At 43.9% G+C, this 14,958-nt stretch overlaps 1 protein-coding gene across 1 annotated transcript in view; it reads right to left on the minus strand.

Annotated features, from left to right (window-relative positions):
- Positions 1-609: 609 nt before the first annotated feature.
- LOC139547830 (ankyrin repeat domain-containing protein 13B-like) overlaps positions 610-14,958 on the minus strand; it is a 38,806-nt gene continuing 24,457 nt past the window's right edge. The window contains exons 4-15 of the mRNA XM_071356946.1: positions 14,661-14,706; positions 14,228-14,371; positions 13,126-13,342; positions 12,663-12,729; positions 12,275-12,356; positions 11,426-11,490; positions 10,191-10,327; positions 9,219-9,376; positions 8,108-8,308; positions 6,311-6,480; positions 5,673-5,749; positions 610-3,443 (exon numbers count right to left, since the gene is read on the minus strand). Coding sequence (XP_071213047.1) covers positions 3,242-3,443; positions 5,673-5,749; positions 6,311-6,480; positions 8,108-8,308; positions 9,219-9,376; positions 10,191-10,327; positions 11,426-11,490; positions 12,275-12,356; positions 12,663-12,729; positions 13,126-13,342; positions 14,228-14,371; positions 14,661-14,706 — 1,566 coding nt within the window. The 3' untranslated portion in view covers positions 610-3,241. The remainder of the gene's footprint in view (positions 3,444-5,672; positions 5,750-6,310; positions 6,481-8,107; positions 8,309-9,218; positions 9,377-10,190; positions 10,328-11,425; positions 11,491-12,274; positions 12,357-12,662; positions 12,730-13,125; positions 13,343-14,227; positions 14,372-14,660; positions 14,707-14,958) is intronic.

Here is a 14,958-nt window from a genome sequence, read left to right on the forward strand (position 1 = left end):
TCAAGGAAAATGTATGTAGTAAAAAGTATATTTTCTTTAGGAATGTAGTAAAGTAAAAGTTTGCAAAAATATAAATAGTAAAGTGCAGATACTACTTAAGTAGTTTTTTGGAGTACTTTAAAATATTGTTGCCTAAGTACTTTACACCAATGTATAAACTGCAGTGAAGATTATGCTGCTTTATACAGGTTATTGTATTGCCTGTTCTATGATGACGTCCAGAGTAATTCTTAAGGACTTTTTCTTATCGTATAATTTTAACAGAACGTAGAACATCACTTTTAGACACTGGTTTGGTCCTGGAGATAAGTTATCTGATAAGTTGTGAATTGCTTGTTTATTAATGAAACAGGAATACCACAGATGTTAAAAAAAAAAGTAGTTTTATTGACTTCCTTACATACGCCACAAAATGTTTCATTGCCTTTAGCTCCTACTTTGTGAAAACCAGACACTTATTATTATTATTTTCATCTGGCAAGCTAAACAATAAATAAGAGTATGAACCAGACTTCTAATTTGTGCTGATGTTCTTTGTTTTAATTTTTTTTTAAGTTAAAAAAACCAAGCAACTTGGACACCTGCCCATTTAATGTATATCGCCTGCCCCCCCCCCCCCCCCCGACCGAGATTGGCTCAGGTCAGAAATGAACACCCACACAAGTGTCGGCCATGCTGAAATGTCACACAAGTACCACTCCACTCCCCACGCAGACAAACACATCACAGCTCCATTCATATCGAGTGCAGAGGCTTTTTTCACTAAAATATCAAACTCGCAAAGCTCACTATGAAACGTGTCTCCACCAGTCCCCATTTGTCATCTCTATTCTCTCCATGTCTCACCTCTCCCTTCATAACAGAAACCTACAATATATGTGCTCCCTGTAAGAACCTCTGTGAAAAAGATGGATCTACACTGAACAAAAATATAAACGCAACATGTAAAGCATTGGTCCCATGTTTCGTGAGTTGAAATAAAAGATCGCAGAGATTTTCCATACGCACAAAAGCTTATTTCGCTAAAATTTTGGGCACAAATTTGTTTGCATCCCTCTTAGTGAGCATTTCTCCAAGATAATCCATCCACCTGACAGGTGTGGCATATCAAGAAGCTGATTAAACAGTATGATCATTACAAAGGTGCACCTTGTGCTGAGGACAATAAAAGGCCACTCTAAAATGTGCAGTTTTGTCACAACACAATGCCACAGATGTCTCAAGTTTTGAGGGAGTGTGCAATTGACATGTTGACTGCAGGAATGTCCACTAGATCTCTTGCCAGAGAATATAATGTTTCATTCTCTACCATAAGCCTCCTCCAATGTCACATGTTTTTTTTTAGCAGTATGTCCAACTGGCCTCACAACCGCTGACTACGTGTAACCATGCCAGTCCTTGACCTCCACATCTGGCTTTTTCACCTGCGGGATTGTCTTGAGACCAACCACCCGGACAGCTGATGAAACTGTGGGTTTGCACAACCGAAGGATTTCTGCACAAAGCTCATCTGCGTGCTCGTCATCCTCACAAGGGTCGTAACCAACTTCAGTGGAAAAATGCTCACCTTCGATGGCCACTGGCATGCTGGAGAAGTGTGCTCTTCACGGATGAATCCCGGTTTCAACTGTACCGGGCAGATGACAAACTGCCTGACCAACTCTATGCGAAGGAGATGTGTCGCGCTGCATGAGGCAAATGGTGGTCACATCAGATACTGACCTGTTTTCTGATCTATGCCCCTACTTTTTTTTAAGGTATCTGTGATCAACAGATGCATATCTGTACCCCCAGTCGTGTGAAATCCATAGATTAGGACCTACTGAATTTATTTCAATTGACTACCTTATATGAACTGTAACTCAGTAAAATCGTTGAAATTGTTGCATGTTGCGTTTATATTTTTGTTCAGTATATATTCATTCATGTGTAGCCATATAGTGTAGGTCATGGTTATATTAGCCCCTCTGGAGTTCAAAGGGTGAGCAACAGCAGCTGTATGGTGGTAGTACACATTGAAAGGTATAGGATGCTGCACCTGTTGTGAACAGACAAGCTGCCAACGGACCAGTCTCCTGTCATAGTGTTATCATATTAACATGAACTCCTGCCATGGTGTTATCATATTAACATGAACTCCTGTCATGGTGTTATCATATTATCATGAACTCCTGCCATAGTGTTATCATATTAACATGAACTCCTGCCATGGTGTTATCATATTAACATGAACTCCTGTCATAGTGTTATCATATTATCATGAACTCCTGCCATAGTGTTATCATATTAACATGAACTCCTGTCATGGTGTTATCATATTATCATGAACTCCTGTCATGGTGTTATCATATTATCATGAACTCCTGTCATGGTGTTATCATGAACTCCTGTCATGGTGTTATCATATTATCATGAACTCCTGTCATGGTGTTATCATATTATCATGAACTCCTGTCATGGTGTTATCATATTAACATGAACTCCTGTCATGGTGTTATCATATTAACATGAACTTCTGTCATAGTATTATCATGAACTCTACAGGTTTATTATTCTATCTACGTATTAGAACCATAAACAGTCATCAAGATTCCATCCAGTGTAAATACAGTACGTTTCGATTTTGCGCAAATCAAAGGGGGATTTTGCGCAATCTATTAAAAATGAGGAAGTAATAGGGTATGTCAACATCCCACCCCTTTGACCCACCTGACACTCACACAGAGGGCAGTATTCATTAGGGCACACTATAGCAGAATTATTTGCAACAGTAAACGAAAACAAGTGTTTCTTATTAGACAATTTCAAGTAGTCCGTTCCTGTTTCATTACATTTTCTTTCGTTTGGTGCCTAATGAATAAGACTGTGAAGTGGACACAAACCCTATTAACGCATGGCCTTCACACACAAAAACAATTTGTATTACCCTAGCCCCACTGATGTGGTCGGTCAATGTAGCATTCCATAAAAGTGGTTCTTCTTGTTCCTTGTTGTAAACTTGCACTGACTGCGAGTGTAGAGTGGCACCAGAGAGTAGTGAGTCTGTACTGTAGCGGTATCAGCACTGTAGAGCCCTGTTGTGCCACACAGACAGGCTCTTATTGAAGGAGCACAGTGGGAAAGGGGATATGGGGCGGTCGGAGGAGCAAGGCTGTCACAGCCAGGAGTAGGGTGCTCCTATTGACTACCTTCTCCTCCTCCTTTCCCATACCTCCTACAGCCCATCTGGCCAATCAGGCTCTCATTTCTCCATGAGTGACAGCTGGATGATCCGCTGCAGCTCCTCCTCCTCTTGCCTTCGCCGTAGCTCGGCCTCTGCCTGCTCCCGTGCCGACAGCTCCATGGCCAGGCGGAGCTGCTGGTCGTAGCTGCAGGCTGCTGGGGGCTTCTTGGTGGGCGTGTTACAGAGACTGGCTGGAGGGCAAGGCCTGTGCTGAGGAGTCCTGGAGGAGGAGGAGGGTGTGGGGGAGGAGACAATGGGGTTGGAGAACCTGGTTATTGCATAAGGAGAATAGAGGAATTGACAGTGACAGTGGAAATGGTTGAAAAATATGGTGGACCTAGATTTATTTTGACAGGACTTAATTTGAGTAAGAAGGAGTGGTTGTCATGTGCACGCACGTATGTATGTGTACATGCAAACACACACCAACACAGAGACACACATACACACACAAACATAGTTTTACTATCCTTGTGAGGACCAAACAATTGATTCCCCTTCAAAATTGTAATTTCCCCTAACCTTAAACCCAAACCTAACCCCTAATTCTAATTGTAACACTCAACCTAAACATTAATTCTAACTGTAATGCTCAACCTAAACCCTAATTCTAACTCTAATTGAAACACTAAACCTAACCCCTAATTCTAACTATAATTGTAACCCTAAACCTAACCCCTAATTCTAACTATAATTGTAACGCTAAACCTAACCCCTGAGCCTAAAATAGATTTTTTTCTTGTCCGAATTTTATCCTTAGTACAGGTTAGTAAAAACGCACGCACGCACGCACGCACGCTCCAACAGGTATATCTCACTGGCCACCCCCAAAGCTAATTCTTCCTTTGGCCGCCTCTCCTTCCAGTTCTCTGCTGCCAATGACTGAAACGAACTGCAAAAATCTCTGAAGCTGGATACTCTTATCTACCTCACTAGCTTTAAGCACCAGCTGTCAGAGCAGCTCACAGATCACTGCACCTGTACATAGCTCATCTGTAAATAGCCCATCCAATCTACCTCATCCCCATACTGTATTTATTTATTTATCTTGCTCCTTTGCACCCCAGTATCTCAACTTGCACATTCATCCTCTGCACATCCTACCATTCCAGTGTTTAATTGCTATATTGTAATTACTTTGCCACCATGGCCTATTTATTGCCTTACCTCTCTTATCCTACCTCATTTGCACACACTGTATATAGACTTGTTCTACTGTGTTATTGACTGTATGTTTGTTTACTCCATGTGTAACTCTGTGTTGTTGTATGTGTCGAACTGCTTTGCTTTATCTTGGCCAGGTCGCAGTTGCAAATGAGAACTTGTTCTCAACTAGCCTACCTGGTTAAATAAAGGTGAGATAAAATAAATAAAACACACACACACAAAACAAATGGTGCTAGTTTGAGTTGATTTAGCATGCAGTGTATTGTTTCCAGAGAGGGCATACAGGAGAGAGGCAGATCTACTATATATCAGTGGGGGCCAGTCACTCAGAGTGTATCTACTGTATGAGGTGGGGGCCAGTCACTTAGAGTGTATCTACTGTATGAGGTGGGGGCCAGTCACTTAGAGTGTATCTACTGTATGAGGTGGGGGCCAGTCACTTAGAGTGTATCTACTGTATGAGGTGGGGGCCAGTCACTTAGAGTGTATCTACTGTATGAGATGGGGACCAGTCACTCAGAGTGTATCTACTGTATGAGGTGGGGGCCAGTCACTTAGAGTGTATCTACTGTATGAGGTGGGGGCCAGTCACTTAGAGTGTATCTACTGTATGAGGTGGGGGCCAGTCACTTAGAGTGTATCTACTGTATGAGGTGGGGGCCAGTCACTTAGAGTGTATCTACTGTATGCGATGGGGACCAGTCACTCAGTGTATCTACTGTATGAGGTGGGGTCCAGTCACTTAGAGTGTATCTACTGTATGATGTGGGGGCCAGTCACTTAGAGTGTATCTACTGTATGAGGTGGGGGCCAGTCACTTAGAGTGTATCTACTGTATGAGGTGGGGGCCAGTCACTTAGAGTGTATCTACTGTATGAGGTGGGGGCCCGTCACTTAGAGTGTATCTACTGTATGAGGTGGGGGCCAGTCACTTAGAGTGTATCTACTGTATGAGGTGGGGGCCAGTCACTTAGAGTGTATCTACTGTATGAGGTGGGGGCCAGTCACTCAGAGAGTATCTACTATATATCAGTGGGGACCAGTCACTCAGAGTGTATCTACTGTATGAGGTGAGGGCCAGTCACTCAGAGTGTATCTATTGTATGAGGTGCAGGCAAAGACAACAGTGTGTGCATGAATGGGAGTGAGTCAACAGTGACATTGTGTGCTGTGAACGCAGCCAGGAAGCTCCCTGGACTCCAGTGTGCTGGAGAAGGGCGAGCCAAGGCTAAAGCAAACAAAGGCTGAGTAGGATAGCGAGTCGTGCGGAGAAAGCGCAGACCTTTGCAGGCGACTGGGGTCACAGGGAAGAGTACGTGTGCTGGGCTTGCTGTTGGTCAGCGCCTCCCAGATAGTCACCTATACACAGACCAGGAAGTAGACAGACAGAGTCAGAGAGATAGTCAGTCAACAAGACTCACCAAAGGCTCTTGTAATTTCAATGTTTCAATCTCAGTGTTGACACTGGATTATGCCCTAGGATACTGAGTCAACTGTTTGTCTAGCTAGCTGATAGGATAGATTTATACTACGTCTTTACAGTGTATCTGGTATTTGTAGATCTTTGCACAACTGTACACACTACTAATGCGATGTGCCTGTAGTTGATTAACATCCCGAACGAGCCCCTGAAATATGGTATTACTTTAGAGTTAAGGTTACGCAACTACCATACCTTATGTTCCACTTAGGAACGAAGAGGACTACCATCATACCATACTTCATGTTCATTAGGCACCAAATGGCAGGAAACAAACTAAAACATGTAGGGACTACCTGGACTTGCCCAATAAGAAACGCTCATTTTCATTTTCCGTTGCAAAAAGTTTTCCAACATTTTCTTTGTGTTCTTTAATTAACGAAGACGAGCCAGGTTTTGAGATGGCAGTAAGCCCTATGAGGGGCCAGAGTGAGTCTGACCTGGTCGTACTCAGAGCCAGCCTCCAGCAGACTCTGTTGGATGGCAAACTGCAGCAGGTCCTCCTCCTCATCACCACGCATGTTGTTTGCCCTCTGGTTGCCTCCCAGCACAGTGTAACCCTGAGGGGGCTCGAACACACACGGGGGGATCTCCCCTCCACGACACGACGCTGCATAGAGGGAGAGACACGGCACAGGAGTGGTGGGATGTTATGGGTCATTCCTGAATTGCTGTGGCATTTTGGGTCATTCCTTGCCTTAGCAACAATGAAAAACACGTTAAAATGTCAAATAGTTACACATAATACGTTTTTTTATATTAACTGTTTATCAATGATACAACATAATGCAAGTAATTTATACTGCAAGACTTTATGTTTATGTATTGTTTAAAGTACTTAGAACAATTGGTTTGTCCAAGACGCGATGAGTAGAGTTGTAGTGACATGTTTTTGCGATAGAGATAGCTAGATATCTATTATTTTGAATGGTAAAAAGTAAACTAAAGTATTTAATATATTGTAAAGGCCACTAAAAACAAGAAGGCTATTAAAATAAATTCACTCATTATAAAGATACACAAGGACCTTGAGTATTCCCTCCAGTGGCAAACGGAGGGGGAGGGGTTTATATTAAAGAAAAATGATTAGCCAATCACACCCTTTTAGAATGTCATACTTTTGAAGATTCTAATGATAATTTGGTCATGTCTAAATACAAAGTGTCATTGGTGGTACTTAATTTAAATGAAGGGAAATTACATTGTGAGTAAAAATATGAATCATATCACTTTAGTAAATTATTTTGTAAAGGTTAATTACTCATGAATGATAGGGGATTTTATTTTATTATTTTTTTGCCTATATAGACATACCCAAATGTAAGTATTATTCATGAGCTGGCCATAAACAATAACTGTTAATGCTGCATAGTTTTAGAAAGGTCTGGAACTCACCTTTCTGGTAATAATAGTTATACATATCTGGGGTGTACTCACTTTTGAGGACACAAGCTCAAGCACAGAGTAGAAGTATTATGAAAATATGAAAACCATATATGCTTTTTTTCCTATTCAACAGAAGTGGGGCAACAGAACTTGAGATGAAATGCTTTCTAAATATAGCTCCACTGAGGGAGTGGAAAGGAGAGCAGACAGATGGGCCTTTTTGGTGCTATAAGGTACGGACCCTACGGCGTTAACAGAACACTTTGTACGCCAAAATGTCAGTCGGAACCCGTCCACAACCATACTTAACATCTAAGAGTTAGATTTGAGCTGTGGTCTCCATTTAATAACATCCTCAATTTCCTAAAATGTGTCATTGGTCGTGTTCCCGTCATTGGGGTTACTGCTGCCATATTAGATGCATTTAGAATGGGAAAATGTATCCAAATATATTGAAATAGAAATGAGGTTCATATTTTTCCAAAATGTCATGCCCAAATCCCACCTCAATTCACAAATGACCCTTATGTTATGTTATTCTGAGTCAAAGTGTTTCCTGTCCAACCAGGTAAAACACTGACTTTGTCCTGGTCAAGTCATGTGATTGGGAAACACCCCTGGCCCTATTTGTAGTGTAAAGATGGAGTGTATCACAGGAGGTTGGTGGCACCTTAATTGGGGAGGATGGTCTCATGGTAATGGCTGGAGCGGAATAGTGGAATGGTATCAAATACATCAAACACCTGGTTTCTATTTGTTTGATGCCATTCCATTAGCTCCGTTCCAGCATTATTATGAGCCGTCCTCCCCTCGGGGGAGGGGGTTGGTGTGTGTAGGTGTGTGTTTCTCACTCGTGGAGCTGGAGCTGGAGACACTAGAAGAGTCGCTGCCTGGGGAGGGGGTGTCTGTGTCAGTCCTGGGGCTGCTGTCCTTCTGCCCGTCCACCTCCCCCTCCCCCTCCACCCGGTCCGGCCCCGTCACAGACCCCTCCTCACACCCGTTCAGGTTCCCAAAGGTGATCCGGGCATTCAGGATGTGATAAATGGGAATTTCTGAGAAGACGAAGAGAAGTGAGAGAGATGTTTAGGATTATGATTATCACTGGATTCATAATTAATGTGCAATAGGTGTAAATATTCCAAACGTTAAAAGTTCAAAAGACCACATTTTGGGCAAATCCCAATGAATCATATTTGAGGCAGCATCTGAATGAAATGAAGGAGTAGGCAGAATGCCACCCTGACATAAGGACAGGTGGGTCCGCTTCAGTGGTGGAAAAAGTACCCAATTGTCATACTTGAGTGAAAGTAAAGATACCTTAATAGAAAATGACTCTAGTAAAAGTGAAAGTCACCCAGTAAAACACTACTTGAGTAAAAGTAAATATACTTAAGTATCAAAAGTAAATGTAATTCGTAAAATATACTTAAGTTTCAAAAGTAAAAGTATAAATCATTTCTAATTCCTTATATTAAGGAAATCAGACAGTACAATTTTCTAGTTTTGTTAATTTACTGATAGCCAGGGGCACACTCCAACACTCAACCATCATTTAGAAACGAAGCATTTGTGTTTAGTGAGTCCTCCAGATCAGTGACAGTAGAGATGATCAGGGATGTTCTCTTGATAAGTGTGTGAATTGGACCATTTTCCTGTCCATTCAAAATGTAACGGGTACTTTTGGGTGTCAGGGAAAATGTATGGAGTAAAAAGTACATTATTTTCTTTAGGAATGTAGTGGAAAAGTAAAAGTTGTCAAAAATATAAATAGTAAAGTACAGATACCCCTAAAAAAACAACTTAAGTATTAGTATTTTCAAGTATTTTTACTTAAGCACTTTAAACCACTGGTCTACTTTTGATAACCTCTCGCTTTCTCTCCACTCTCACTACCATGATATGCCAGGTCTCTAGGATGCAGTGCAAACTATCTGGTTACGAGAGTGTCCTCTACTCCCTCACCGATCTTGACAGGGAAGCCGGGGGGCAGTCGCAGGGTAATGAAGTCCCTGAGCTTGGCGAAGAGGGCGTTGGAGATGGCCATGAGGTCAATGATGGGCGCCACCTGCTCCGCTAAAGACAGAGGATGGGACTCACACAGCCACAGCTTAGCCTTGAACCTGAGGAAACATGTACGTATGTATATTATACAATACACCTGACTCATGTTCAGAAGGGGTCAACGTTGCAGAATGTTTGGAAACGTAAAATGAAGAGTAGTCCCTCCCTGTTTAATTTGTGTTCTGTTAAGTGCCTAATGAACACCACCGTGTTATACACAAGTACTACAAACAGTACAATGCAGTAACGTGTCGCGCAGAAAGCATCTTTGTTGGTCACGCAGGCATATTGAACAACTGTGAGAGACTGGAACTCTACTACTATCTCATCCTAGAACATTTATCAAATCCCGAGAGAATATTTTTAGCCTTGTAATTTGTTGCACTGCAAAAGATCGGCTTCACCATTGACTCGGCAATCAACCGTTCTCAAAAGCACTGTGTGTGCAGGGTTTCTGTTCAGGCCATTCCATGTTTATGTTCAACCGATGAGACAATGTACTAGTAGCCTAGTGATCGGGCTGGGACACCATCTCACTGTTGTCTTGTCACAATCTATCCAATAACCAGCAGAATTATAAACGGCTATTGATGTGATATCCAGGTTCGTAGTCAAGTACCGGATCACACATCAAGTACACAGGAAAACATGTTCATGCATGGGCCAGAGACATACTGTAGACTGCATCCAAAATGGCACCCTATTCCCTATATAATGCACTACATTGGGCCCTGGTCAAAAGCAATGTACTATAAAGGGAATAGGGTGCAATTTGGGATGCATACATATTGTATGGTTCTGGACAGGGCTATTATAGCCAAGGGCCCCAGGCATAGAGGTTGTTATAAGGGCTGTGATGGCTGTCGCTGTCACCTCTGAGTCTTGGTGGTGAGTTGACAGGGGTGGCCAATGTCCCGGGTGCCCAGGGGCAGGTTGGGATTGAAGTACTCCTCGGCTGTCAGGGATGTGGGGTTGGTCACGGCAGGACATGACATCTGAGTCACTAGGGCCTGTTGAGAGAAGGGGAGGGGGCGGGGTATGGGGAGAGAGGAGAGGAAAGAGAGAGAGATAAAAGGAGGGAGGGTGGTGAAAGAGAGAGGGAGAAGGAAGGAGGGTTAAGAGAGAGAAAGAGAGAGTGAGAGGATGAGAGAGGGAGAAGGAAGGAGGGTTAAGAGAGAGAAAGAGAGAGTGAGAGGATGAGAGAGGGAGAAGGAAGGAGGGTTAAGAGAGAGAAAGAGAGAGTGAGAGGATGAGAGAGGGAGAAGGAAGGAGGGTTAAGAGAGAGAAAGAGAGAGTGAGAGGATGAGAGAGGGAGAAGGAAGGAGGGTTAAGAGAGAGAAAGAGAGAGTGAGAGGATGAGAGAGGGAGAAGGAAGGAGGGTTAAGAGAGAGAAAGAGAGAGTGAGAGGATGAGAGAGGGAGAAGGAAGGAGGGTTAAGAGAGAGAAGAGAGAGAGAGGATGAGAGAGGGGGAAGGAAGGAGGGTTAAGAGAGAGAAAGAGAGAGTGAGAGGATGAGAGAGGGAGAAGAAAGGAGGGTTAAGAGAGAGAAAGAGAGAGGGGGAAGGAAGGGGGGTTAAGAGAGAGAAAGAGAGAGTGAGAGGATGAGAGAGGGAGAAGGAAGGAGGGTTAAGAGAGAGAAAGAGAGAGTGAGAGGATGAGAGAGGGAGAAGGAAGGAGGGTTAAGAGAGAGAAAGAGAGAGTGAGAGGATGAGAGAGGGGGAAGGAAGGAGGGTTAAGAGAGAGAAAGAGAGAGTGAGAGGATGAGAGAGGGAGAAGGAAGGAGGGTTAAGAGAGAGAAAGAGAGAGTGAGAGGATGAGAGAGGGAGAAGGAAGGAGGGTTAAGAGAGAGAAAGAGAGAGTGAGAGGATGAGAGAGGGGGATAAAGATAGTCAGCGGGTTTGCCAGCAGAAGCCAATTAAAATGGTCATCAATATTTGAGAGAGAAGAGAAGCCCAGGGACCTCTTTACTCATATCAATATTGACAGCTATGTTGGCTTATGATTCACTGTAGCAATAAGGTCAAATCCATATACAATGATGAGGATTAGGATTGATGATTGTGATGAGGAGGATATTGATTTGGATAATGATGACTGTGACCACTAACCCCATTGTTGGGCCCCACGTGTTGCTCGGCGATCCCTAGGAAGTTCTGCAGGGGCGTCTTACCGCCTGAGGAAAAGGTCACATCAGTGGAACATACATGAGAGGAACTCAGAACAAGTCTATGACCATAGAAATAGGGTTAGTAGGATTGTTGGAATGTTGACCTGGTAGTGGAAGTGGGAATGTCTGTTCTACTAATACTATTTCTATGTCTGCAACACTAACCTAAGAATTCTCGACTGGTGTCTCTCATCAATTTTGGCGGGATGGAGATGGGGTAAGGGACTGGGGGAGTTGGGTTCTTGGAGGGAGGGCTTTGAGAGGGATGGGGCCGGTGATCAGAGCAGAGCACTTTGCTGGGTAGCCCAGGGAGGGAAAAACAAGGACAATAGTCTTCTCTGACCAAGGAAATGACTGTGGAAAATGCTTTAGGGCCACTTGTTGGAGCTTCAGTGCAATTATCCACATCATAGCCTCTCAACAGGGGTGTGTCTATTAGTGCAAACCATAGCTAAATATTTTGCAACCCAAACAAGCGTTTCTTATTGGACAAGTTCAGGATAGTCCTTCCCCGTTTCAGCCCGTTTTCTTCCATTTGATTCCTAGTGAATACACTCCAGTTTATTTAGGGTTGTATCCTGACTTGAGATCAGCGCCCTCAACTCAAATCTTCGCACAATCCTCCCATTTAAGTCAATGAATGACTTACACCAAAGTCTGTGTTGCACACGCTTATCTCAGCTCTGAATTGATCCCTTTTACTGCATCTAAGCCAAGACGTGGAAGATTACCAGTAATGACGCAAGGGGATTTTTAAACAAATAGGTAGAACTTCAGCAAAGAGAGACACCTTTGGGCTTCGCCTTGAGTGGCTCACTGAGATGGTCAGTTCTGGTTCGAGTGATCAGTTCCACATTGGAGGCTCCGTACACCTAACAGAGAAGACAAGGACAAGAAGAGTGTCATGGTTATGAGACTCTGGTTAAATAGCGCACTATATAGGGAAGAAGGTACCAATTGGGACGCACATTCGGTGACTGATTTAGGTTAGTGATGTAGTAGGGAGGTGGGCTCACTGCTGAGTCTATGTATATCTGTATATTGATAGTGCCTTACTCTAGAACCAGCGCTCAGATGACATTATATACTGTACGTCTTGAACTTTAGTGTTTTATTTCATTCGAGCAAAACCAAATTGAAAGCCAGGGATAGAAGGATTAATGACTCCATGTCTGTACCTTAGCCTCATACCCGTTCACCATCTCTGTCTTCTCACTGCGCCAGCCAAGGATGCCAGTCTTATTCCTGCCAGACAGACAGAGATAGCCAGACACAAAACAACAGGTCAGACTTCGAGATGGTCTTCTCCCTCTCTTCAATTCATATTCATAAATGGATTATTGGCATGTCGAGCGTACCGCTGAAGCTGCCAAAACGACAGAGGTGACACTCAGCAAGCAATAAATGATGATTACACACCTCCCCCTCTCTCACTTTTTTATACAATCTGACCTGCATGAGAGATGTGTCTGGTCTTGCCCTTAGTGACCCCCTCCCTCCCTACCTCTCCTCTTCCTCTTCTCCTCCCCTCGTTCCCTTATCCCTCACTCACTATCATTGTTCTACTCCCTTTCTTTTTCATACCTATCTCTGCCCCTGCTCAATGCTAACCCTCTTTCTCTCGTTCCCTCCGTCTCTCACCTCTCAAAGGTGATGTTTTTGGTGTCTAGCTGGGTGGTGACCACGGGGGCGGAGAGGCGGGCTGCCACCTGCTCCTCGCTGGGCAGTAGTGCTCCCAGGAGGCCCAGGCCGGTAGTGCCCCGCCGAGGCGAGGGAGACGTCAGAGAGGACACACACAGGGTCTCACAGAACACCAGCTGTCTGTCGTGGTCCACCTCCATCACCACCGCACTGGAGTCTGACGGATAGACAGAGAGGAGGAGTACTTAGAGAGAGAGAGAATGAGAGTGAGAGAGCAAGGGGGGGTGGGTTAGAGAGAAAGAGAGAGAAAGATGGGTTGGATAGAGAGGGAGAGAGAGAGGTTGGGTTAGAGAGACTGAGGAAGAGGATGGGTTAGAGACACTGAGGAAGAGGATGGGTTAGAGACACTGATAAATGGACAGAAATGGATTTAGACAGAGATAGAGAGAAAGACGGGTTAGAGAGAGACAGAAAGGGAGAGAAAGACAGGTTAGAAAGAGACAGGCAGAGAGAGAAAGACAGGTTAGAAAGAGACAGAAAGGGAGAGAGAGACAGGTTAGAAAGAGACAGAAAGGGAGAGAAAGACAGGTTAGAAAGAGACAGGAAGGGAGAGAAAGACAGGTTAGAAAGAGACAGGAAGGGAGAGAAAGACAGGTTAGAAAGAGACAGACAGGTTAGAAAGAGACAGACAGAGAGTAAGACAGGTTAGAGACAGACAGAGAGTAAGAGCGACATAGACAGAAAGGAGTTAAACTAAAGAGAGAGCACTAGAGGCAGGGACGAGTAGGTTTAGACTGACATATGTAGGAGGAGAGTCGAGAGAGACTGAAAAGAAAGGTCAAATAGACAGAGATGGAGTGCAACAGAAAGACAGAGGAGGAGCATTTAAAAAGATGGAGGAGTCACTAAAAGACAGTGAGAGGAAGTTCTATCAAAACAAGATATGGAGAGATCTGTCAGACAGTGACTAACATAATGATGACAGTGAGAGGGGGAAAGAAGGAAGTCCTGTGACAATAGAAAAGAGGACTCGACCACACATACTATCGCACACAAACACACACACACACACAAACATACACATCGGCCCCTGAACCCTGACCTTGACCCCGGAAGATGAAGCTTCGGTTTCCTCTCTGCCAGGTCATCTGATCAAAGCCCATGAGAGTGGTGTCTACGCGCAGACACTGGCCACTCTTCCACACGCGGTACGTGTCACTGGGGCAGATACGAGACACCAGCGGCACTAAGAAAGAGAGAGAGAGAGAGATAGATAACCAAATATAATTCCTAGAATGGGGGTCACTCCCATTCCAGTCAATGGCCCTGTGATGGGTGGACTGGCGGCCATTTTGAGTGTAATTTTTTTATTGCCGTGATCTGGGGGTCTTAACCATTTTAGGGATTCTATTTCTATGGAGACAATGCAGACCCACAGAGAAAGGAAGTCTGTCACCATATACAGTCAAGCAGGAAGCAATCATCCATACAGGTAAACATCTGAGAGACAGATAACATGACTTATTATGACTTACCCCAGCTAGTAAACTCCCATTTCATCTCCACGTAAAAGTCCTGAGCCTTGAGCAAAAGAGAGAGAGAGAGAGAGAGAGAGAGAGAGAGAAATTTAGACCCACAAATTTCAATTGACTTAACTTAAACTCTTTAACATCCTTCTCAGCTCTGGCATCTTCCCCAATATTCGGAACCAAGGACTGACAACCCCAATCCACAAAAGTGGAGACAAATTTGACCCCAATAACTACCATGGGATATGCATCAACAGCAACCTTGGGACAATCCTCTGCGTTATCATTTACAGCTGACTCGTAC

The sequence above is a fragment of the Salvelinus alpinus genome, chromosome 21 (assembly GCF_045679555.1).
Source record: "Salvelinus alpinus chromosome 21, SLU_Salpinus.1, whole genome shotgun sequence".
Classification (NCBI taxonomy): Eukaryota; Metazoa; Chordata; class Actinopteri; order Salmoniformes; family Salmonidae; genus Salvelinus; species Salvelinus alpinus.